Source organism: Lutra lutra, chromosome 3 (assembly GCF_902655055.1).
Source record: "Lutra lutra chromosome 3, mLutLut1.2, whole genome shotgun sequence".
Classification (NCBI taxonomy): domain Eukaryota; kingdom Metazoa; phylum Chordata; class Mammalia; order Carnivora; family Mustelidae; genus Lutra; species Lutra lutra.
In genome coordinates, this window is record NC_062280.1 from 183,038,795 (window position 1) to 183,065,626 (window position 26,832).

The 26,832-nt window shown below is 35.3% G+C and overlaps 1 protein-coding gene across 2 annotated transcripts in view; it reads left to right on the forward strand.

Annotated features, from left to right (window-relative positions):
• GPC5 (glypican 5) overlaps positions 1 to 26,832 on the forward strand; it is a 1,410,504-nt gene that overhangs the window by 485,033 nt on the left and 898,639 nt on the right. Inside the window, exon 7 of one of the 2 annotated variants that reach the window (XM_047720232.1) lies at positions 18,038 to 18,080. The exons of the other annotated variant lie outside the window; for it this stretch is intronic. Coding sequence (XP_047576188.1) covers positions 18,038 to 18,040 — 3 coding nt within the window. The 3' untranslated portion in view covers positions 18,041 to 18,080. Of the gene's footprint in view, positions 1 to 18,037; positions 18,081 to 26,832 lie in introns of those variants that run through there. 2 annotated transcript variants of the gene reach the window in all.

Here is a 26,832-nt window from a genome sequence, read left to right on the forward strand (position 1 = left end):
ATTGGTGCGTTGGGAAAGCACAGCTGTCACCGTCCATGGCAGAACCAAAAGTAAGTTCCATTGAGAAAGTGTAGGAGAAAAGTGATGTCGTGACTATTAATGAGTTAAACCTCATAGCCTCTAGTGAGTTAAACCAATTCTCTCAGAGAGATACTTCTCAGGTAAAGTAGATAGTTGCCTTATGCTGCTAGTAGGCCAAGTGCTCTGACATTTCTTGAACCTGAGTGGTACTGGGATTATGTCAGGAGCTAAAGTGACATTGATGGAAGCATCAGAGTGAGCAGTACGAGCTAGACCACAGCCTGGGGCAGAATGGCTAAGATCTGGATGGAGATCTGTTGTCCTCAGAAGCAGTGATATTAAGCCCATCAGTAAATGTCACTTAGGCATTTAGAAGAAGGAGGTCACTCTTCCTGTCCAATTTTTGGAGCCTTGATTTTCCATAGTAAGAACAAAGAAGACCCCTAGGTGAAATTAATCTTGACTCAGTGAGAACCAAATGGGGGCTCAGAAAGATTTAGGATATTTTATTAATACTTGAATTGCTAATGGCTCAATAAACAATCTATTAGGAACTCAACACATAAGAGACTCTGGAACAAAGACCTGTGTACAGGAGATTTCGGCAGGGTGCCTTTGCTGTCAGTAAAGGACTAGAGGAAGTAGCGCTGTAGAGAGAGAGAAAGCAATTGAACCGTATTTACAGTAATAATGGACTCTTCTTCTGAATCCAGTAGGAACTCTGAAGCTAGGACAGTGCTTTCCAGTTGACCTGAATTGAAACAAGGAGGTGGGTTATTGGACCAGTAATTGGATGAGGGCTATTAGGGTGGAGGCAGGGGAGTGTTACCTTAGCTCTGAGTTACCAGCAGCCAACACCATTACCTGCAGCTGGAGGAACAAATGCCTGGTCTCACTGGCACCTCATAGCATCGTGCACTGTAACATGATATAATGAGGTATGCAGATTTAGACTATTCGAAATTCTAGTGCACATTGCTCATAAGATCAAGAGAATCGGTTCCTCTCTTTGAGATAAAATCTTAGGGGTCTCCAAAGTTTGCTAAGCATTCCCCCAGAGAGTGCACAAACCAGTCCACTGGATGGCAGGAAGGAAAAATGAACTTCAGTGTCTATTTATGCTATCTTATTATGTTAATTTATTTGGTTGTAGGAAAGTGTGTAAAATAGATAACAATGCAATGGCACGTGTGTGTAATGTAGAAATATGTAAATACACTTGTCCAGTAGGTGCGTGTTCAAACTTTGTGGAACATACACATGATGAAAGCTGATGGAAACCTCGTTATAAGTAATGAGGCTGGAGCTGCTATATAGGAAAGAGTCTACAGATACAGGAAAACATATTCACAAAGAAATAAGTAGATAGTCAAAAAGGTTTATAAAAACTCTTAGGAAGAGGGTTTGCTGGTATGTAGCCCATCCAACAGAACATCACTGTCTTCTTCTTTCATTGGTTTTAAAGCCGTATCCTTTTCAAGATGGCAGAGGGAAATAATCCCACTTATTATTTTTTTTTTTAGCTCCTGTGTTAAATTGAACCCAATTCTTTCATCTTCCTATGAGTATACAGATCTCCAATTATTCATGCTCAAGTTTTGTTCCAGGACTATAAAAGGATATGATATAAAATGCTACCTTTGAGGTCTATCTCTTAAAGGCTATAGGATGAGGATTGAAATTTGGGTTTTTAGAGAAGATAGCAGAAAGTCATTTTGTACAGGTGTGGTGAAAATATTCACCTTTAATGGCTTAGAACATGTTCTCTCCTAAACCAGCTGTCCCGAAGATGAAGAGATGTTTTTGATTTTGCTAGACTTCTGACTGCTAATCATACATGTGTGCCCCTGTGGGGATGGCTATTATACTGTCACTATCAAGGAGGAATTATAAAGACCTAGCACAGTGTCAGGTCTGAAAGTTTCAGAAAATTGTCTTCTATAAGCGATAACTTCTTAATTTGGGAGGAGTGTGAGACAAAGGGAGGAAGTAAAGGTAGGACTATATTTCAGAATCTAATCTGTAGATTTAGATGATCACTTATTTATGTTTCCACAGAATTCCATCTTTCTTATTGTGATGGGTATTAAGTGCATTTAATAGTGAAAATAACATCTGTCATCATAAGGATAAGCTAATGTTCCTCTTGTCCTTTTCCCCTGTTAAATACATGGAAAGAAGCCAACCACATTTATTAGCAAAAATTGGCTCCATTCATTAGCCTCCAAACACCTTTCTTTTTGGCCTCTCATTGAGCTGCACCTCATTTTCTACCATGTAACCTCTGCAATTACAGTCACTAAACAAGTGGGTACGAACTTTGCTTTGAAAAATGGTACTTTTGGGGCACCTGGGTGGCTCAGTGGGTTAAAGCCTCTGCCTTCAGCTCAGGTTGTGATCCCAGGGTCCTGGGATCGAGCCCCGTATCAGGCTCTCTGCTCAGTGGGGAGCCTGCTTCCTCCTCTCTCTCTCTCTCTGCCTGCCTCTCCACCTACTTGTGATCTCTCTCTCTCTCTGTCAAATAAATAAAATCTTAAAAAAAAAAAAAGAAAAATGGTACTTTTTAAATATCTTATTTTTCCATTTTATTTTATTTTATTTTATTTCTTTTCAGTGTTCCAGTATTTATTGTTTATGTGTCACACCCAGTGTTCCATGCAATACATGCCCTCCATAATACCCACCACCAGGCTCACCCAACCCCCACTCCCCTCCCCTCCAAAACCCTGTTTGTTTCTCAGAGTCCACAGACTCTCATGGTTTGTCTTCCTCTCCAATTTAAAGTAATAAATTAATAATTAATAAATTAATTTATTAATAAATTTATTTAATTAACTTTTTATTAAATTTATTTATTTAATAAATTTATTAATAAAATCCAATAAATTAATAATTAATTTATTCAAAATATTCAATCAGTACTTATTGAGTTTCTACTATGGACCTTCATCTGTACAAGGCACTCAAGTTAAAGGGGTGAGCAAAGCTGACACAACTCTGTTCACATGAGATTTACATTCTAGGAAAAAATATGTAAGTACAATAACTGTAGCTGACAAATATAAAGAAAACAAAATGGTATGATGTAGGAAAAGGTACTTAAGAAGAGTGTCCCCGTAGAGGCCACCAAAAGGGTTTGGGTTGTTTACCGAAGGTTTGGGTTGATACTGAAGAAGGAGAAGAAGGGAATCTGAAAAATCCGGGAGAACTGTGTGTGGGGCAAAAGGAACGTTGGAAGGACCTGTGGTAGAAATAGGTTTATTGTATTCACAGAACAAACAGAAGGGCATGTGGCCACAATAGAATGAGTGAAGAGGAGAGTAAGAGAGATATATTCTGAATTAAGGGGAATTTGGTAGACCCCTGCAGGGAGTTTAGATTTTATCCCAAGTGGGATGGGAAATCAAAGACTGTAGGGAGAGGGTGATATAATTTAATTAATGTTTCATAAAGATAATTGGACCAAAGTAGAAGAAGAGCAAAAATAGAGGAAGTAAGCAACAAAGGCAAAAGATCGTGGTGATTGGGACTAGAATAAGAAGAGTGGTCACCATGAGAAGCTGGGAGATTTCAATAAATACAGGAAGGAGAGTTAATTAAGATTTGTTGATGGATTGGAAATGGGATAGAGAGGGAGAGAACAAGGGTAAGAACTACCCTTGGTGGGGTGATAGTGTCATTAAATGAAACAAGGAATTCTGGAAATGGAGTAAGTCTGGGATTTAAGTTGTTGGGGTTGATTAGTTATTGTTCTGTAACATTTGAAATGCCTCAGACTCCCGAGAGGAACATCCAGATCTCGGGGGCAGCCACAGAGGAGAAGGAATGTATTTGGGAGCATCAGTGTTAGATAGTATTTAAGTTGTGGGACTATGAGGTTGTCACCTTCTCCTTGGAGAATTAATTCACAGCAAAACTTTCAGGGGAGAATATAAAAAAGCAGAGACATATGAAAGATGTATATTCCAAAAATCTAGGAATGGAGAAAACATTTATTAAATGTATGTGATACCATGTACCTACTTAGACAGTTGATGTAGGACAGACAAGGTATTTAATAACATTAACTTTTCTTTTACTGAAGAATAATCAATATTCATTATAAGAAATTGAATTTTATTATTTTAGAAAACTTTACAAAAAGGGTGGAAAATAAATGTTCTAACACTTCTAAAACAGCAAGCAGTCTCAGGAAATAAGCCTTGTAGGCTTTTGCTGTACTTAATTATACATACAATTAGATAAAAATTTTGACTTTTTTTTAATAAAACAAAATGAGATCAAAGAGTGATTTAGTTTTGTGTCCCAAAGAATTCCCTTAACAACATATAACATGTTTGTTTCCATAGCATAAAATACTCTGCAATATCGTTGTTAGTGCATGTATATTGCTCTATCATATGGAAAGACTATAACTTTATGTAATACCAAACTAAATTTCGATATTTAAGTTCTTACCATTTTTCACAATAATAAATACTGCTAATAGGAATATTCCCAAAGATGAATCTTTTTACAACTTTTTCCCCTTATATTTTTAGATGTTATAACCAAGAATTGGTCGGTTGATAATCTTAAGTATTTAATAAATACTACTAGATTTTAATCCAGAAAAGTTGCAGGAATTTACACATGAAGCATGGGATATCTGTCAACTTTCACAGCATGTCGAAGGTGTAGTTGGGAAAGTGGCAGTGACCACACATTGGTGGTAGGAAAATCACATGGAATTCTAAAGACAAAGGTAGTAATCCTTTAGCCAGTCCTTTAGGCATGTTAGCTTGAGCTGATATTACCTGTGGGTACTCCCAAGGATGGCCAAAATATATCTTAATTGGAAAATAGTTTTTAGTTTCAAGGCTTCCTAAAGAAAGGGCCTAGCAAAAACAACTTTAATTTTATTTCATTGTTTAGGAGAAGTGTTCTATTTTTAAATCCTACCAAAAAAAAAAAAAAGTTGCTCTGGAGATCTGATGTAAATGGGGATTTAGGGATTATAGCTTGGTCCTCAGGGAATATCTCAGGTACTTCAAAGACCCCTCACTGACTCTGTACGTCCTTGTGAGTTGGGAACAGGAACAGTGGAGAAAAGAAGAAAGTAATGCTTGGCCTTTCACCATCTGTCATTCAGACCCTTTCTCTAGAGGAGCCATTGTGCTAACATTCCAGAAATTTCCTACATTTTAAAGCTTCCACTATAGGGAGACAGTGCTTGTACCATTGAAAATTACCTGTGTTGAGTATGGCACAGTCAAGAGCTAGTGAGGAATTTTCTAAAAGGAGAATTTTTAAAGGGTTCATATGAACTTTCCTAGACTGAACTGCCCTTTGATAATAGATTAGAAACAATACTTGATTTCTTAGTATATTGACTGAGGATATGATTGAAAAATTTAATTCAGATTTTTTTCTCTTAGCAAACTTATTTTAAAACTTCTCGTTCATATTGACTAAGTTTGTTTAGGGCAAAGTTGTCAGCAAAAAATAATTTTTTGCAGCAGCTTATCTTTAAACATTAAATAACATATATCATTTTTCCTAAAAAAAACCCAAAATGATATCAGCAGTTAAAAGCCTAACTGCTGAGTATGGTTAGTTATGAATGATAATGACCCACTGCTTAGAAATTACTTTACCTACTTTCAATATGAAACATAAAAAGTAATATCACAGCAATTTTCTATAATTCTTTTATTGCAAAACCAATAAATGCTACAGTGTTGTTAAAAGTAGTAGATTTAAGTAACATTTTATTTCTTCAAACCTAATAATTCCAATACATAAGAGAATATTATCAGTTTCTATTAAATATTCATTTTTATAGAGACTAAAACTTCTTTGGAAATATGTCTTCATGTATAAAATAAATTTGGTTTTTAAATGTGGGAAAAAGCAATAATCATAACCATTTGCTTAAAACTACAAAGTATATAGACATTTTATAATATGTATTTCAATAATCACAACCTACTGGGTTCAAGCAGAGATGAGGACTCTCTTATTTCGTGTCGGAAAAGACGGTACTAAATTGCCTCTTTTCTTTTTTCCCATTTTGTTCCTAGAATACCGATATGATAAATAGTAACTTTAGAGCTGTGATAGAGTAAAGCAGAGGTTCTGATTTAAATCATAATGGATAGTTTTAAGGTTAGTGTCTATAAATAAAAAGAAAAATAAACAAGATTTTTAGTATGTCAGTTTCTGAATTCTGAAAACTGTCTAAGCTTTTTTCATGAAAATACTTATTCTAATTCACATTTTAGAAACTTCTTATTAGTAAGAGTTTATTGCAGAGATGCAGGACCAGTCAATCATAATTGATTAGTCAGGGATGTCAGCTGATTCTGTGGATTTCCTTTATTTCTACAGACTCCTTTTCTTGCTCAGGGAATTCACCACAGCACCTTGATTCCTTCATCCTCGTCTCATGACATAGCAATGTCATGTCCCCAGGCTTACTATATTAAAATTCCAGAAAGAAAGACACCTGTGATTTTATATTAGCAGTGCAGTAGTAACCAAAACACATTTAGTTATCTTCTGATTCAGACGAAAGTATTTGAAATGTACTCAATAACATTGAATGACCATCTAATTTAGCAATTAGTTGGTCTGAGTAAATTCAATGGAAGGTTGCTTTCTGGAGTGTGCAGTATAATGCACTGACTTCACTATTGTCCATTTCATTAAAAAAAGTCAATTGTCAGCATAAAACCAACCATTTCAATTAGTGTACAATCAACTGGAAATGAAAGGATTTGGGCTGGCCATTGATTTTTTTTTTTTTTTTTAGAGTGTATGTGATTGTTCTATGTTGGATAAAATTTTACTTTATATTCACTTGGCTGCTGCTGATCTTACATATTATTATTACCTATTAAGATTTGTGCCATTTTTCTACCAGGTTTTCTGTTTGTCAAATACATCAAAGGAATTTGAACACTAGAAATTTTACACTTTATATTTTGGTGATTAGCCATTTATAGGCTAAGACCTTTAATCTTTCTGTTTAAAATATAACCATGAAATGTGGTTTATTTAAAAAAATGACATTCTAAATTATAGCCACTTCCCACAAAAATTCAGATTTATTGTAAAAAATTGAAATTACTGGGATTTAAATATTTTTAGGAATTGTGAAATCTAAAAGATACATGTATGGCATTATATTATCAGAAACTAGAAAAAGTGAAAAAAATAATGCCTTTGACAGTTACTATCTATCCATTCAGTAATGTCAAAGAACCTAAAAAAAAAAAAGAAAAAGAAAAGAGAAAGAAAAACCCAAAACAAAACAAAACAAACAAAATCCCTTTTATTTCAATAAAACACACTGGTCACAATACAGCAATATACTAAAGAGTGTGAGTTTTGAGTTAGGACAAGGCATATCACTAAATTCCATCTTCTGTAGGTACTAGTTATATGTCTACAGTCACCTTAATTAACATCTTTTGTTATATAATCAAAAATATTAAAAAATCACAAGTGTGGTATCATGTAGAGAAAGTGAAGCTCTTTTTTTTAAAAAAAGATTTTTATTTATTTGCCAGAGAGAGACACAGTGGGGGTATAGCTCAGTGGTAGAGCATTTGATTGCAGAGAGAGACACAGGGAGGGAGGGAACACAAGCTAGGGGAGTAGAAGAGGGAGAAGCAAGCCTCCCACTGAGCAGGGAGCCAGATGTGGGGCTAGATCCCAGAATCCTGGGATCATGACCTAAGCTGAAGACAGCCACCTAACATCTGAGCCACTCAGGTGCCCCGAAAGTGAAACTCTCAAATACCACTGGTGGAAAGTAAACTCATGCAACTACTTTGATTATTAGATAGATTTGTGGAAGGCTAAACATAGAGTTACCATATGAGCCAGAAATTTTACTCCCAGCTTTATACCCAAGAGAAAAGAAAATATGTGTCCACACAAAAACCTGTACATGAATGTTGATAGCAGCATCATTCATAATATCCAAAAAATGGAAACCATGCAAACATTCATCAATTGATGAATGGATAAATAAAATATTATATATCCATAAAATGAAACCTTGTTCAGCAGTAAAATGCATTTGGATATGGATATGAATAAAATGCTACAACATAGAAGAACCTTGTAAGCATGATAGGTGAAAGAAGCCATCACAAAAGATCACACATTCTGTGAATCTATTTATATAATAAATATTAACAAATATTTTTCATTATTTTATTTGGACATCAATTTTCATTTCTATATGGAATAGTCTCTTATACTGGCAATAATTATTAGTATATTGAAGGTTTATCCTACCTGACCTTGATAGTTTTGCTAATACTGTGCTAAATAAGATAATTATTTTTTAATATCTGAATGTCTCTGAAGTTTTATCAGTCTTTCCCCTTTTACTTGCTGACCCATTCATTGTTATTTCCCTAACACACTATGATCTGATTGTTGTCTCCATCATTCCACTGAAATGCTCTTGCTAAGTTCACTAATTATCTTTTTCTTATTGTTCAGAACTTAAGAGCCCTTTATCAGTTGTCATTTCTCTTGAGCATTTAATATTACTTATCTATGCCTTTGATCATCTCTTTGTGCTCCCTCTGTGATTTCCCATCAAAGTTTCTGGTTACTCCACCATGGGATCTTCGTGTCATTCCTTAATATCTTTAAATTGAACTCAATGGAAGGGTTTTGAAGATAAAACCAAGGAAGTATCCTAAAACATAACAGCACACACACACCAAAGAGTAATAGTAAATAGTAAATGGAAATAGTAAAATGATGAGACATTAGAATTTCACTCCAGGAGATCCAAGTAATATAAGAATTTCACATAAAAGAATCAAACTAATAGAAGAAATTTATCAAATATTTTTCTTCAGAATTAAGGAGTCAAGACTCCAGATGGAACCTACCAAGTGACCATCACAATGAATGAAACATACACCATCCACAATAATTGTGAAATTTCTGAATATTGAAAAGAAGATATTAAAATCTTCCAGTGAAAGAAACCAACCAAAGAAAATACACAGGAGGGGCGCCTGGGTGGCTCAGTGGGTTAAAGCCTCTGCCTTCGGCTCAGGTCATGATCCCAGGGTCCTGGGATCAAGCCCCACGTCGGGCTCTCTGCTCAGCGGGGAGCCTGCTTCCCTTCCTCTCTCTCTCTCTGCCTGCCTCTCTGCCTACTCGTGATCTCTGTCAAGTAAATAAAATATTAAAAAAAAAAAAAGAAAATACACAGGAATTCATGCAAAGATAGCTGTTAGACTTATAATTGCTTATTGACAGGAATACTAGACAAAAAAGGAAAAGCAATACCTTCAAATTATGAGACAACTCATTTCTGACCTGAAATTCAATACCCAGCTAAACTAGCAATTAAGTATAAGAATAAATTTAAAAGTTTTTCAGATTAGTAAGTGTACACAAATACATATTTTGTTATACCTTTTGTAGAAAGCTGTTGGCAAAGGGAGTGATCAAGAAATAATAAGATAATGGGGTTTAGGAAACTTATATTGAAAACATCAGTTTAGGGAAAATTTGACTATGACAGGGAAATTTGTAAGCTAAAAAGGAAAAAAAATCAGCTTAAAGTGATATTTTGGAATCTATGGAAAAGAAATAACTCAGCGTTTGACAGATCTGCTAAAACATTTAAGGAAAAAATAAGATACATACATAGAAAGATGTGAGATGCAAGGCATGCTATGTAACTGATAGATATCATGGCAATTATAGATTATGGTGGAATAAAAGCTTTATAGGAAAAGAAATATAATACACTATTGCTCTGAAATAAATAATGTATTTGTAAACATTATAGTAATCAAAACTTTGCTAAAGCTATATTATTTGGATGACAAAAAGGAATGGAAATTTGGTGTTATAACAGAAAATCAGTAACTATTGTCAAGAATTGACAATGAAGAAACAGAAAAACTGCCTATTTATTAAAAGTTACATAGGCATGTAAGGTTAATGCTAGAAAAATTAATCAGGTTGATTATATTGTTTACAGGAGCAGGAAACATGGTATATAAAGTGCTTGGCAGAGAACTGCTATTTTTTCTTAACATAAGCCTTTTGGTATTACTCAGTTTTCTACTAGATGTGTTTGTTACTCTGATAAATATAAATATAATTGTAAAAATGAAAGAGAAACCCTACATCATGGCTTATCTGGACCTGCATGATCTTGTCTTCCATATCTCCAGCCTCATTAGCTAATTGCTCCCCTCTTCTACATAAACCTGATATCTACTCTCCCCACTACTGGGTATTTACCCTAAAGATAGAGATGTGATGAAAAGAAGGGACACATGCACCCCATTGTTCATAGCAGCAATGTCCTCAATAGCCAAACTGTGGAAGGAGGTGAGATAACCTTCAACAAATGAATGGATAAACAAGATGTGGTTCATATATACAATGGAACATTACTCAGCCAGGAGAAAGGATAAATACTTACCATTTGCATCAAAATGGATGGAACTGGAGGGGATTATGCTAAGTGAAGTAAGTTAAGCAGAGAAGGATAATTTACATATGGTTTCACTCATATGTGGGATATAAGGAATAGTGCAGAGGACCACAGGGGAAGGGAGGAAAAACTGCATCGAAAGAAATCAGAGAGGGAGACAAACCATGAAAGACTCTTGACTCTGGTAAATAAATTGAGGGTTGTGGAAAGGTGAATGCATGGGGGATGGGGTAACTGAGTGATATGTGTTAAGGAGGGCATGTGATCAGAGGAGCACTGGGAGTTGTATGCAACCAATGAATCATTGAACACTATATCAGAAACTAATGATGTACTATAGGTTGGCTAATTGAATTTACATAACAACAACAAATTATTATTATTTTTACTTGCAAAAAAACCAATTTTATCTATTTTTTCTTTGTAAGTCCTGGTTATCCATTATGTCTCAGTTTTTTTCTGACGAAGAACATGTGTACTCCTGTATTCTCCTTGGCACTCTAACTGACGTAATGAGAGCACTTCTTTATAGAGAAAAAAAAAATCAAGGAATTAAAAAACTGGGATATTAGATAATATCAACAGTGGCCTCTTTCCCTCTACGTAGATATCTTGGTTAGTCTGTCGTTCTTTATTATTCTGACCCTAACTTTTTTTTCCTATTCTGACTCTAGTTATTAAGCCATATCTCACAATCTTTGTTGATTTTTTGGCTTAAATGTGGCTGTTCTTTGTGCTGGATAAAAGCTCCAGAAAAACCTCTTCTTTAGCTTTTTCAGGATTAAAAAAAAAAAAGATTTTATTTATTTATTTGTCAGAGATCAAGAGAGAGACAAAGAGAGAAAGAGAGAACAAGCAGGGGAAGAGGCAGGCAGTGGGAGAAGCAGACTCCCTGCTGAGCAAGGAGCCAGGATGTGGGCTAGATCCTAGGACACTGTGATCATGACCTGAGCTGAAGGCACCAGCTTACCCACTTAACCAACTGAGCCACCCAGGTATCCCCTTTTTCTGGATGTTAATTCGAGTTCATAGTTTTACCATCTTCATTGAGCTCTGGGTTCCTAGGGTCATAGTAGTTCAGAAGGCTTTCCAAAGAGCTCAGTTTTTCTCTTGCTATTCATGATTTTCTGGACCATATACAGTCCTCTCTTGGCAATGGTCAGAAATTGACTCCAAACACCCCAAAGTTTGGCAGGCAGAAAGTAATTCTCCAGATCTTCTGAAGCATTCCTTTGCCATACATAGTTTTTAACTGGCTCATGCTTTTTCTCAACTTTTTGCAGGTATATTAAGAGTCTATAATGCTTTGCAGACTCAATAAATGTATTTGGTAATTACTTAAATACCATTTTATGAATGTGCTTTGAAGATGTAATTTGTCAGAACAGAGCAGTTTCTGGATATATTTCTTGCAGTTCAGGAGCACTTAACCAGATGGCCCCCTATAGTTTTGGAACAGTAAAAACATCTTGAAAGTAGGCTGACAGTAGAGGAATATGGTCATGGGGGATCAATGGGAAAGTTTCTTAGGCATAGGATGTTGAAGAAGTGAAAGAAATACTCTACAGAGATTCATTAAAAACTAAGCTAAGTAAAAGTTCTATGCTAGAATTAAAATATGTATTATAATAACCTTAAGAAATGTGATAAGTCTTATGAATATAAATTCTGCACTTATTACGTGTTTCAATCTGATATGATGGAAAGTTAATTGGTTTCATTAGGAATAAAACAAATCATAAGTTTTATAGTAATGAGTGTGAATAGGCATTTATATACCTTTACAAGGCAGGTCAGTTACTATTTCTGAAAATGATCATTTTGAAACTTTATATCTGGAAATTTATTATCAAACATGGCCGAAAACTCATTAAACAGATGGTAAAATGTAATTTAACTCCCTTTCACACTCCTTTTCCTTTTATCTTATAAAAGCAAATGAGTTTGTCAGCTCTTAATTATAAAAGTCTTATTTGAACTTACTAGATATATAACAAAACAACATAGTTGCTAAATTTACCTGATCCTAGGGACTTTCTATTGTACTCATTCATTTTTAATTGAATGATAAGACAATCTCTTCAAGAATTTTGGGAAAGAATCACATCAGAAAAGTTTATATTTCTGGAAAATATGTTCTTAAGGCCCTTAACAGATCTTGGAATGAAAACCTTATTCTTTTTTTTTTTTTTAATTTTATTTATTTATTTGACAGAGAAAGACACAGCAAGAGAGGGAACACAAGCAGGGGGAGTGGGAGAGGATTCTGGGATCATGACCTGAGCCTAAGGCAGACGATTAACAACTGAGCCACCCAGGCACCCCTGAAAGCCTAATTCTTAAGAATTAGGTATGTGATTTGTACCCATTTATTTGATTTAGAATTAGTATTTGATTTGTACCCATTAAAATGTATGGAGTTTAAATTTCATAATTCCCCATCTTAAAAAATGTGAAACATGGGGGCATCTGGGTTGCTCAATGGGTTAAAGCCTCTGTCTTCAGCTCAGGTCATGTTCCCGGGGTCCTGGGATCGAACCCCGCATCAGGCTCTCTGCTCAGAGGGGAGCCTGCTTCCCCCCCTCCTCTCTGCCTGCCTCTCTGCCTACTTGTGATCTCTGTCTGTCAAATAAATAAATAAAATCTTTTAAAAATATGTGAAACATGTCACCAGCAAATAAAAGCAAGTTACTTATGTACTTAAATGCTGATTTATTTATTTATTTATTTAAAAAAGATTTTATTTATTTATTTGACAGACAGAGATCATAAGTAGGCAGAGAGGCAGGCAGAGAGAGAGCAGAGGAAGCAGGCTCCCTGCTGAGTGCTGAGCAGAGAGCCTGATGCGGGGCTCCATTCCAGGACCCCAGGATCACAACCTGAGCTGAAGGCAGAGGCTTAACCCACTGAGCCACCCAGGTGCCCCATTAAATGCTTATTTAAGTAATCATACTGTTTTCTCATTGATGAAAATTGATAGCAAAATTATTATATTTCATCCAAGAACACAGTAGCCTTATTAGAAAACTAATTTTCAATGTCCATTTCACAAATATGCTCATAACTAGAAAATTTGTCCCATTTCCATGCTAATTCATTGAAGTATCATATTTTAACCATTCTTAAAAGAAACCTCTTTATCTGACACCTTAGAATGTATTGCATCTCAACCTATCAGTGCATTTCTTGGATTTATAACAAGGAGAATTATTCCGGGTATTATCCATTTAAAACAAGCCTCGATGCAGAATATCATCTGTGTTGCCTTTTGACTTCAGTCTCTGTTATGTCATGGAATATACCTGTGTTCCCTCATTGTGACTAGCAGAGGTCATAAAAAGTTAAGAAATGTTCGCTATATATCTATCGAAGAAATAAATGAAAGTTATCATTAAGTTGATCACTATATGTAAAATTTAAATGGAACAGGAAAATGAATCTTTCCAATTATCAAATACTAAGAGAAACTCTTTAAAATCAATCTAATTACAAATACTATGTCTTCAAGCTTAGATTACAGTTTCAAAATTCTTGTTCTGTTTTATTCACTCATCCATCCATTCATTCACTGAATAAGCATTGATTAGTACTATTAGGTGCTAGGTATGTTGATGAGTACAAAATATGATTGAAGGAAGACATTGATAAGAGTGAACATATTATGGAAGCAATACCAGTAACAGTTAGGATGTGGTCTGCTTCTGAGTAAGTAGGGAGAAGGAAGGCTGACAATAGATCTCTTTACTTTATTCAACTAGTATTACCGAGGTTGTCTTATGGATCAGGAAATTTCCTAAGTAGTAGGCTTACAAAATTGAGTAAGACCACATCTGCTTATAGTAAAAGATTCCCATCATAAAAATATAAAGGGATTCACTCTGCAGATTTTATACTAAGATTTCTGATCTAGCTTCAGAGAATTAGTCATACTTTCAGGAACCTAGAAGGCATTCAGTTAAGATTGAATATGAAACAAATTATCAGAGGATATTTAATGAAATTCTGTGCTATAATTTACTTCAATTAGAACATAGTTATAATTTATTTTAAAGATATTGCAACATGCGGGGCACCTGGGTGGCTCAGTGGGTTAGAGCCTCTGCTTTCGGCTCGGGTCATGGTCCCGGGGTCCTGGGATGGAGCCCCGCATGGGGCTCTCTGCTCAGCGGGAGGCCTGCTTCTCTTCCTCTCTCTCTCTCTGCCTGCCTCTCTGCCTACTTGTGATCTCTGTCTGTCAAATAAATAAAATCTTTAAAAAAAAAAAGATATTGCAACATGCACACAGTAAATGTAATGACTGAATAACAGAAATGTTCAACAGTAACACCTTTGTAGCAGTAAAGCTAACACCACAATATTTTTGCATTAAAAAACCATGTAATTGGCTCAGTTGGTTAAATGTCTGCCTTCACATCAAGTCGTGATCACAGGGTCTTGGGATCGAGCCCCATGTCTGGGCTGTCTGCTCTGCATGAATTCTGCTTCTCCCTGTCCATCTGCCTGCTGCTTTGCCTGCTGTGCTCTTTCCCTCTCTGTCAAATAAGTAAGTAAAATCTTTAAAAAAATGCAAATTATAGTGATATATATTAGTAGGCATTTTTTTTTTCTTGATCCTGCACTTGTGGTAAGCTATAAGTCAGCTTGATCTATGCCATGCTTGGCTGGGGTTTGCTTAAAGCCCAGACCTGGTCCATGTGTTGGTCATTCTCCTCAGATCACAGAACCTAAAGCATGTTATTGTTATGGTAGAAGTCGGGAGCACAAGCCTGCCTGTGCAAAAACATGCCAGCTTCTTCTTTGTTTATTCCTGTAAGATACCCATTTGGCCAAAGCAAAGTCAGACAGCAAATAGTAAAGTCATGCAGATGGGGAGGAAGTCAATAATTGTCCCCAAATGATCTAATCTACCAAAATCTTGAAGATTTCTAAATAATACCATGGCATTGTTTTCACTTATTTGCATTAGGTTTTACATAGACACAGTGCAATACAGAAGAACTATTTGAACTCTTCCTCTATATTCATAAGATTGCTACGTATTTTCCACTTTGATTGTATTTTTATAAGCCTTCTTTGTGTACCAATCTGAAAACTTTGTAGTTAAATTTGATCAGGAAGGGGCACATCAACTAAATCATTTAAAATGTTTCTCAATATTTTTAATGTTTTGTACTATTGTTAATATTTTGTGGAAAAAACGTGAACTGATAGAATTATTTCTAAGTTAGATACTGATTTCTTTAATGAACTATAAAAATCAGAATAAATTACTAACAGAGAAATTACTCTTGAAATACTAGTCTGAGCTCCAAATAAGATTGGATTTTCATGTTAAACATTTGGACTCTAATTGTTTTGTTAGGATTGGTTTATTAAAGTATAATTAGTAACATTATCAGCAGAAAAACATGCTGTGCTATAATTAATTCATTTAAATAATCATTTCTTGATGTCTTAATATGCTAGATTTCTCAATTCATTAAAGTAGATAAGAGTTCTCTGTAAATACAATTTATTATCAGTAGTTTGCTTTTCTAAAAATGCTTGAAAATTTAGAATTCTGTTTTGAACTTTTAATAACAATATGCTATTCTGATGTTGATGCATTATGTTTATCTATAAAACATGAAACAAGACAGAAATATAGGATAATCAGAACATTTGCAACCTGTTTGCCTTTGTAGTGATGAGTAGTAGAATTCTTTTTTTTCTTTAATAAAATAAAGATGATTTTGGAAATACACTCATTTTAGTTTCAATCTAGGAGAAAGTATTTATATATTATGCCTATGTTTACAGGATACCAGTGTTTTGAAACATAATGCATTATATTTGTTTCTTATATTCCATACTTAGAGTTTGTTCAAACAGGCTATTGAAATTAATAATATAGGGCACTAAGTCAATATAATTGATGGAATTCTTATATTGTACTAGTATAACTAGTATAGTATAGCTAGTATAACACTGTAACTAGTATAACACTGTATGTTAATTATGCTTCAATAAAAAATATTAAAAATAAATAAACTAAGAGTGTAGAGAAACTAGAAGGTACACAGACATCTCAGAGATCTCACCTTTCCTTCCAACCCATGAAATTTGTCAGTGAAATGACGAGATGGAAATGGAGCCAGTGGGAGTCTTTCCTTACCTAACAGTTGTTTCTCTTAAGAAGATTCCTCAGTGGGTAAGAATATGGACGTGTGCAGGACATGATATGTCCTCAAGGTATCTAAGTATATGCTATCCCTAGAAAACTCAATAAGTAGATCCATTTAAGTGTGATAAGGTCCGCGTAACTGATTTTGCATACAAGAGTGTGTGTATGTTATATGTACACATGCATAAGCATGTGTTCTCAGTCAGTTCTTGTTACTAAAGTGTTAAGCTGAACTGGATAATTGTTCTCATGTGTTTAAGAAACATGTTAACCTGATAAGGACTGTCTTAATAAGAAGAGGAACAGAAAACTTGCTCATTCCTAATACTTCCCATCATGCATCCGACATTCCCCATCTAATGTCCTCCGCTGAATTGTCTCTAAACACCTTTTCCATTTGGAGACACTAGTTGATATTGTTGTTGTAAATGACTCTCATAAGCATTTATTCTACATACTTTCATCCTAATGTAATTTTCAAATGACAGTCCCATGGGATCAAGCAGAAGGAATTACATGAAGAATCTCTAGATGACTCCATAAAGTAAAGAAAGAAAAGTTGTGGGACGCCTGGGTGGCTCAGTTGGTTGGACTGCCTTCGGCTCAGGTCATGATCCCGGAGTCCCGGGATCGAGTCCCGCATCGGGCTCCCAGCTCCATGGGGAGTCTGCTTCTCCCTCTGACCTTCTCCTCGTTCATGCTCTCTCTCACTGCCTCTCTCTCAAATAAATAAATAAAATATTAAAAAAAAAAAAAAGAAAAGAAAAGTTGTGTTTGGAAAGTGATCAGGTTGATCACTTTCTTAACCAAGTGGCCATGAATCATGTTTCAGTAACAGAGAGCCAAGAGTGACAAGTTCTAAAAGTTTGCTTGTTTGTTTGTTGGTGTTCAGGGTTACAAAGGATCCTCATGGTGGTGTAAATGCAGGACAGGAGGAGACACTTAACTGTGCTCCGGGCTGTAAAAATCTTCAGAGTAGAAGTTCTTGTAGTTGAGGGTGTGAGGAAGACAACGGCGGCAGCAGGCACCCACGGGATCTAAAAATCTCTTCCTAACCCCCACACTCCTGAACTTTCCGGAATCTGCACCCCGTTCTCCTTTACTAAAATATAATTCACGGTCACAACAATATCAAAAATGAATTTAGAAAGACAGTAAACATAAGCTAGATGAAAGGACTTTATAACTACAGTGTGCTTGAGATCTGTGGAGCAAAGAGGAAGGATGCAAAGAGGAAGAATTGTGAGAACTAACATAATGTTAACTAATTTCTTAAATTTTCACAACAGAGAAATAGTAACATTTCATAGATTGTCTTCTCAACACCAATTTTAAAAATGTAACTATTTGAAATTTTTCCTCTTGGTCCTTTTCCATGATAGTGAAGTCCAGAGGAGGACAGAGGAGCTGGAATTAGCTTTCCAATACCTCCATTCTCTTAGTCCTATCCCGAGGGGTCCAGACTCCTTCTGGAGTTCAGTTGGCTTCAGATTTTTTTCTGAAAGCTTTGGCAATCCCTACTTAGATCTCATTGCCTCCAACCTTAGTACTCTGACTCACCTGGACCTTTTTAAGTTTTAGTGGATGGTGTGGGCTATTATTTTAATAATAATGATACAGTGAAAATTTCAAATTTTATTCTTAAATAACTATGAATTTTATTTCATAAACTTTCCTAAAACATCTATAAGAATGTAAAAATTACAAGTCAAATGGTCTTTAAAGTAGGGAAAAAATCTCTTATTGTGTATTTGTCTTTTAAAGAACAGAAATGTAACATTTGCTTTTAAAATGAATATACTTGTGAACCTTGAGAGACTATGGACTCAGAGAAACAAACTGAGGGTTTTAGAGGGGAGAGGGATGGGGGGATAGATTAGCCCAGTGATGGGTATTAAGGAGGGCACATATTGCATGGAACACTGGGTGTTACACGCAAACAATGAATCATGGAACACTACATCTAAATAAATAAATAAATAAATAAATAAATAAATAAATAAATAAAATGAATATAGTTTGTGTCCTTCTAGAGTTTTGGCTGGATTATCTGCTATACTGCAGGGATTCTATCAACCACAATCTTCATTTTCTTTTTTTTCCCCCCAAGAATTTCAATAGTAAAATTGGCATCGATCCACCAATTCGTTCTTTTCTCTTTATTGGATGAGTGCACATGGATTGCTTTATCTATATCTTAATTTTCAACATAAGCCTTCAGCAGAATCTCTCATGTTTCATCACTGTGTAAGCAATGTGACTTTTATTTTTTCCTTTTCATTGAACAGTTACCTGATTTCAAATTTTTCGCTTGATTTAATCTAACTTTTTTTGATGGTAGATACATCTGTTGTTACCTGTGTTTGGTTGTTATTTTAATGAGTTGCTAGAAGCTGTGACCACAATAGTTGTGCATTTTCCTACTTTCCTACTATTCCTTTATTCTTTATTTCATGTATATTTATTTTCAAGAAATGGAATTGCTATATTGTCATAGATTTGCTTTATGCCTCTCTAAGATTTTCTTCCTTAAGTATTTTTATTTATACTTTTGGGAACATTTTATGATTTAATTTTCTATAAGACATCAAAACTCCTTTAGAAATTTTTCAGTTTTTCAAATGCACGCCAGCATAGGTTATTTAATAGTTATTACAAAATGATCATTGGGGCAATAAATTTTGATATATAAGGACAATTCCCAAATGTAATTTAAAAGTGATGAACTAGTCTTTAATGGCCTAGAATTAATGTGCATTTATCATTTTAATCTTTATAAAATTTTAAGAAGACTATGTATTCATGATTACTTACATAATTTTCAAGCCCTGGTGCAAAATGAAAATGTAACTATTCAAAAGTTACTAAGGGCTCCAAAGAGGTCCTAGAGTAGCAGGTGTGTGGGCCTTAATAAGCAGGTTGCATGCCTGTGTGGCTGGCCCTGTGTGTATTTTTTTAGGCTCATCATTTAGTTTGCAAGCAAATTTTAAAATTGAGAAAAAGAACACCGAAGAACATTTTTACCAAAATGTTTCAGAAGTTATATAATATTAGAACTGTAGAAATGAGATACAAAGAAAGATCACATATCCAACCTAATTTCAAACAGTGGAATTCTTTTCTTTTTTTCTTCAAATTTTTATTTAAATTCTAGTTAGTTAACATAGAGTGCAATATTGGTTTCAGGAATAAAATTCAGTGATTCACCACTTATATGCAACACCCAGTGCTCAAAGAAGTGCCCTCCTTAATACTGATCACCATCTAGTCCATCCCCCACCCACATCCTCCATCAACCCTCAATTTGTTCTCTATCTTTAAGAGTCTCTTATGGTTTGTTTTCTTCTCTCTTTTCCGTACTCCCATTTGTTCATCTGTATTGTTTCTTAAATTCCAACAAAGGAGTGAAATCAGATGATATTTGTCTTTCTCTCATTGGCTTATTTCACTTAGCATAATACACTATAGTTCCACCCATGTTATTGCAAAGGACAAGATTTCATTCTTTTTGATGGCTCAGTAATATTCCAGTGTGTGTGTGTGTGTGTGTGTGTGTGTGTGTGTGTGTATCATATCTTCTTTATCCATTCATCAGTCAATGGATATTTGGGCTCTGTCCATAGTTTGGCTATTGTTGAAAATGCTGCTATGAACACCAGGGTTCATGTACCCCTCTGAATATGTATTGCGCTCTCCTTTGGGTGAATACCTAGTAGTGCAATTGTGGGTCATAGGGTCATTCTATTTTTAACTCTTTGAGGAACATTCATACTGTTTTTCAGAGTGGCTGCTCCCGTTTGCATTTTCATCAACAGTCCCCATATCCTTGCCAAATCTGTCGTTTCCTGTGTTGTTAATTTTAGCCATTCTGACAGGTATGAGGTGGTATCTCATTGAGGTTTTGATTTGTATTTCCCTGACGAAGAATGATGTTGAGCATCTTTTCATGTGTCTTTTAGCCATCTGGATGTCTTTGTTGCATAAGTGTCTGTATGTGTCTTCTGCCCATTTCTTAACTGGATTATTTGTTTTTTGGGTGTTGAGTTTGATGAGTTCTTTATAGATTTTAGATACTAACCCTTTATCAGATAAGCCATTTGCAAATATCTTCTCCCATTCTGTAGGCTGCCTTTTAGTTTTGTTGATAGTTTCCTTTACTGTCCAGTAGCTTTTATTTGATGAGGTCCCAATAGTTCAATTTTGCTTTTGTTTCCCTTGTCTCTGGCAACATATCTAGTAAGAAGTTGCTATGACTGAGGTGAAAGAGGTTGCTAACAGCCTGTGTTCTTCTCTAGGATTTTGATAGTTTCCAGTCTCACATTTAGGTCTTTCATTCATTTTGAAATTTTTTTCATATGGCGTAAGAAAGTGCTCCAGTTTCGTCCTTTTGCATGTTGCTATCCAGCTTTCCCAGCACCATTTGTTGAAGAGACTTTTTTTTTTTTTTCCATTCAGTAATTCTTTCCTGCAAAGCATGGAATTTTTACATGATTTTCTGATACAACCTGCCTTTAGGACCTTATATCAAACCCATGGGTCCACTATTGAATGAGCCTAGATAGCATTTTTTTTAAGATTTTATTTTTGACACAGAGAGAGAGATCATAAGTAGGCATAGAGGCAGGCAGAGAGAGAGAGGGGGAAGCAGGCTCCCCGCTGAGCCGAGAGCCCGATGTGGGGCTCCATCCCAGGACCCTGGGATCATGACCTGAGCCGAAGGCAGAGGCTCAACCCACTGAGCCACCCAGGAGCCCCTAGATAGTATTTTTTAAATTTATTTTATATCTATATTTATTATTTTTATCTATCTTATTTTAGCTTGAAATCTTAACTTCTGTGAATTCTAACTACTGTCCTAAGTTCTGCCCTAATGAACAATTCAGATAACTATATTTTCTATTCTATTAGGTGGAGCCATACAGAATTGTCAACATTGAGCCTTTTTTGACCTATGCAAAATGGTGGTTTTATGTGTTTCCACCTAAAACATAGCAGCTCATTAAATATGTGAAGACAGGGACCATATAGCTACTGTCCCATTACCAAACCTATACACATACCCTTTCCAAAAACTCTAGCAGGTCCTCTCTTCCTCACACTAATCATTCTTTGACTCTTCATCATTATTCATATAAGAAATTTTTCGAACCCTTTAACATGTTGGTTGACTGACTTTAACAATTAGGTTTATTAATTTTCCTCTTACAGTTTGACATTCTTTATTGAAAAGAATGTTCCAAATGTTGACTAAGGAATCCTTCTGATAATGTCCCATATTCTATTTTTTAACCTATTCTCTCCCATTATTTTTTTGGTTCAAAATATAACCTTTTCTGTGGAGAATCCTAGTTCTTTCCACTTCTGCCATCTGAAAGGCATCCTTTCAAAGGGCTCTTGCAAACCTATTTGACATAGTGGGCAATAAACTGGGTACTATCAGTACAATGATTACAGTGGGGGGTTCTGTTAGGCTCACGTATAACCTCAAAAAGCAAATCAGTAAAAAAAAGGAATTCTATTACAGACCATGATCTAAATATGTAATTTTTTGATGATTTCTATGAAGACAAAAATATCATGGATCTAATGTAGAGCAGTAGATTACTAAAATTTTTATCTGGTGAACATTTCCATCAACAAGTTTTCTATGGAAGTCCAACATGAAAAAACCCTAGCTGACAAGGAGTTGTTCTCTCCATTTGAGCTCTATATTAATCCCACTGTGTTGACCTGACTACCCACCCTGCCACTGAACAAAAGCCCCCCAAAACAAACAAACAAACAAAAAAAAAAACAGGCCAAAACAAAACCCATTAAATCTGAATTATCAGCAGCTTAACTGAATCAAAGTTTATTTGTTGTACACATAAAGTCCAGCCTTGGTCAGGCTACCCTCTTCCATCAGTAAACTCTGGCCTTCATAACCCAAAACCTTGAGGTACCCAAGGCAGAAGAAGAGAGAACGTAAGAACGAGGCAGAGAATTTTTGCAGCCTAAGCCCCAACGTGGCACATGTCACTTCAACTCATGTCACTTAGATATTTTCACTTGATCCCAACATAAGTGGAAGTCCCTGAAATATCTGGAAGTTCATGAGTATTTGCTGAGCCTGAAATGTCTCTCATAGACTCTCTTCTGTTTTCTCAGATGCCCCCTGACTCTTCTCCATGGGAACACCTAATATTTTACATAACATGATATTAAAGCACTGATCTCAGGGGATGATGTCCCTGTGCTTCAAGCAATCCTTCATGAAATATTATTTTCCAATACCAAACTTTCCATTAAAAAATAGACTGTAAAGAATCCAATATTTTATTTTCTGAAAGGGATTAGAATACAAAGGTTTTGTGTATCAACAAAATGACAGTTGTGTGCTTTGGATAGACTGCTTAGTGTGAGGTAGGGATGTCTTTTTGTTTTTTTGTTTTTTGTTTTTTGTTTTTTTTTTTTATTTGGCTCTCTCTAGGATATGACTACCTAGACAACAGACTCAGGGGAAGCATGAGCATACCCAAGATTTCCCTCTCAAAGATTTCTGGGTCTACAAAAACAAAACAAAACAAAACAAAAAAGATTTCTGGGTCTTCTCTAATGAGGGAGTGTGTCCAGAAAAGTTAAGACCTCAAGAACATGGATAATACCCTATTCAGCTCTTGCTCCTTCACATACTGTCCTGAATCTGACACCTGCTGGGTTTTAAATTAAGTTTGGTTGACATGAAACAAAATCTTCAGCTACCTGGTAGAAAGTTCAAATTGTCCTTTTCCTCCTAACTGTGTTCTCCCTTCAACATTTCCAATTTTTATTACAGATACCACAGTCATTTGGACTTAGTATTTTGGAGTTTCTATTGGGTTTTGCATATTCTTTTGTTTTTCAAATCACCATATGCCAAATATTGTTGCCTTGGATTCATACATTTCTCTCAATTTTATTTCTGCAAACTAAGTCTTTCACATATTAACTCACAAGTGAGCAATTATAATGGCCTCTTGGCATCCAAACTCTCCTTTTCCAATTGATAGTTCTGCCAGAATTGTGTCTTCTTAAAGCAGACTTCAGACCACATTTCTCTAAGTATGTTCCCATAACATGCAAAATAAGGGTTTTTAGTAGATGCTGCGTGCAGGAAAATAAATATAGAAGAGTGTGTTTAGTAAATAACTTCATAAAATCCAGGTTAAGTAAAGTTGAATATGCTATTGCTATTGCTATGTTGATACTATGTTGCTATTTTTTTTGCTATTGCTATATTGATATTATGTTAGAAATTTCTAAAAATGCTTTGCATATGCAGAATTTCTCTAACATACTAAACAAATGAATCTTTTCTAAGAGGTATTCTTTCAGAATTATCATAGACCAAACTTTCAGGGATTCCTCATTATTGATGGAATCACATGCAGGCTTTGAGAACTTTTCTAGTCTGTTCTTGCATCATTTCTTCACAGTGCTTTTTCCATAGACCCGTTTGTGTTACTCAGCTTGTGAATCTTCTATTCCATGCCTGGGTTCTTACTGTTGGTTTTATGTGAAATCTCTTGCAATCCACTTCACAGTGTCTCTTTTGAAAATCTAAAACTCATTTATCATGAATAAATCCTCCCTTTCTCTGCTGAGATTTACTGAAATTTCCTGGTCCTTTCATATTGCAGTCAGAAGTAATCTCTACAGAGTGTTTCCATGTAAGGATGGAAGAATTCTCCTTCAGTGGAATATTTACTGTGTACCCCCAAAATAACTAGATATTTACATGTGCTCTTTTATTTGTCTCACCTATTCAATAAAGAAATATTAATCAACCCACTGTATAGATTGAAAAATACTAAGACATAATATAGTTAATGTCATTAGCTTTTCTCAACTATTAGCTAGGGAAGCTGCAATTTCAAGAAAACATAAACACTTCCAAAACTTCCTTGAGTTGCTTACACTATATGCCTTATCATTTTGTTTTTATTTCTTTTGTAGCTTTAATGTGTTCTACCATGTATCAGAGTAATTCATAGCTAGAAACCATTCCCATTATAATGCAAGCTATAAGAAGACAGACACTATCTCTATGCAGAACTGTAATCACATGTTATATAGCTGAATACATATTAACTTGAATTTGATCAGTTAGGTTATAGTAGCTGCCTTTATGATGTTTTGTTTGCTTCTGTATGATGTACCATATATTTTTATTCAATTTCATGTTAAAATATCTCTGGGAATAAGATTGCATTATATCACCTGTTACATACATGTCCTCCCAAATGCCTGTGCTGGGCTTCCCATGTCCTTTCTTCTTGACACTCTTGCTCTTGGATAAGCTTTAGGATTTCAAGTTTATGAAGGAATTTACCTAAAAAATAGCAAAAAACACCTCATAGTCTATGTCAGTATACCAAAAAGTAAGAGACTTTCTAGGTCTGTACCAAGTGGACAAAATCATACAGAGGTTGTAAGAAAGGTCAACAGTAATCCAGAGGCAGAACTTTAAAAATAGTTAATTGAAAGCATTTTTACATGTACATTGCTCTGGGAGCAGAAGTTAAGTATCATAAAGAATGGGTTAGGTATCAAGAAATTTTCAAAAATTCTTTTCTTTTGTAGGCTCAGGCATGACCCTGAGCAGTTATGCATTGCAAATTGCTCTCTAAATTATCATCTTGAGAGTAATGTTTGCTTTTAAATACATATTTTAATGTAACTATTTCTGTGACTGATGTTGGCTGCCCGATAGTCACTGAAAATAGGAGTGCTGCATTTTTATCTTAAAAATTGGGTGTCTTCCAAGGTCAAACTTGGGATGTAAGTCTTATTTCAAAACAGACTAGATGGCAGCTGAAGAATCTACACTGACTCTAGGACAAGCTTTACCCCCCGTTTTTGTCCATAAACACTAAGGGTGTCCAGAAATTATTTAGATCATTAAGTGGGTGTTTGATCCTACTTACTCATCAGGAAAAATAAAGATCAAATGTTGAGAACCCCCATATTCTCTGTAGAGGCAAATGAAACCCAGATGTTCTCAACTCCTACAACTTTCAGGGATCACACCTCACTTCAAGCTAATGGGACAGTATTCCAAAACCCACCACTGTTGATCACAGGTCCTCAGGTTCTTATCTCCAAACAATTTATGGAAATTTTGAGAAATATATCAGTGAATTAAATTCTCTTCTTCTTACTTCTTTTGAGTTGTCACAGGGATCTTGGCAATACAAGAATGCTTCAATCTGTTGGTCAACTTTTGCCTCACAAATCCCACTTTTTTAGAATGGTACTCGGTCTTTGTGTACTTTGTCCCAAGTGAAAACATGGGCTTTTCTCTTCATTCCTCAGAGCAGATTTAACTTAGGCTCTAGCATCGTTATTGTATTATCGAGGGTTTAACTATATCCATGGGAATTCTTTAGATGATGTCTTCCAATTCCCATTCCCAAGAATAAAAGTATTTTCTATCACTCCCTTCTAACATCATCCTCTTCTGTAGCTACAATACCCTGTACAAAAGTAATTTTGAGCAGTAAAATAATAGTTACCTTTTCTGTTATTAGCCAGAAAGTCTTATTACCTCCCTGACTCAAACCTTTTTATTTTAGAATTAGATAGTTATTTACTCTTCTTCTTTCATAAGTCTCATTGATGTGTGTTTTTTCCCAAAGAAACAAATTGTCACCTCTCTCCATCAGGTTCATTCATTTGTTCAAGAAAACAATATATTGATCTCCTCTTCTTTGACAAGGACTTTGAAAATTCAGTGTAGGAGGAATGATGGATATGAATCAATGCTAACATGTATGATTGCCACCAGAGTATATATTATGAAGGAAGGGGACATGGTACAATATGACTACATAACTTACTGAGAAAGTCATCCTGGCCTAAATGATAAAATTAGGGGTTTATTAGGCAAAAGAGAAAGTAGCATAGAATGAGAGTACCAAAAAGCAAAAAAAGGGACAGGAAGAGAAGGAGAGAGAGAGCCCAAGTGTATGTATTGTGTGGTGGAAAATGTGGAACAATAAAGACTGAGAGAAAAACAGTGTGATCTGAGCACAGCATACATTGTAGGGAATGGGTAGGGTGATGGGTAGGGAAGTAGGGGAGTAGGACCACACAGGGCCTGGTAGTAGATGATCAATGGTTTATATCTATCAAAGAAGAATAAAAATTCATACAGGGT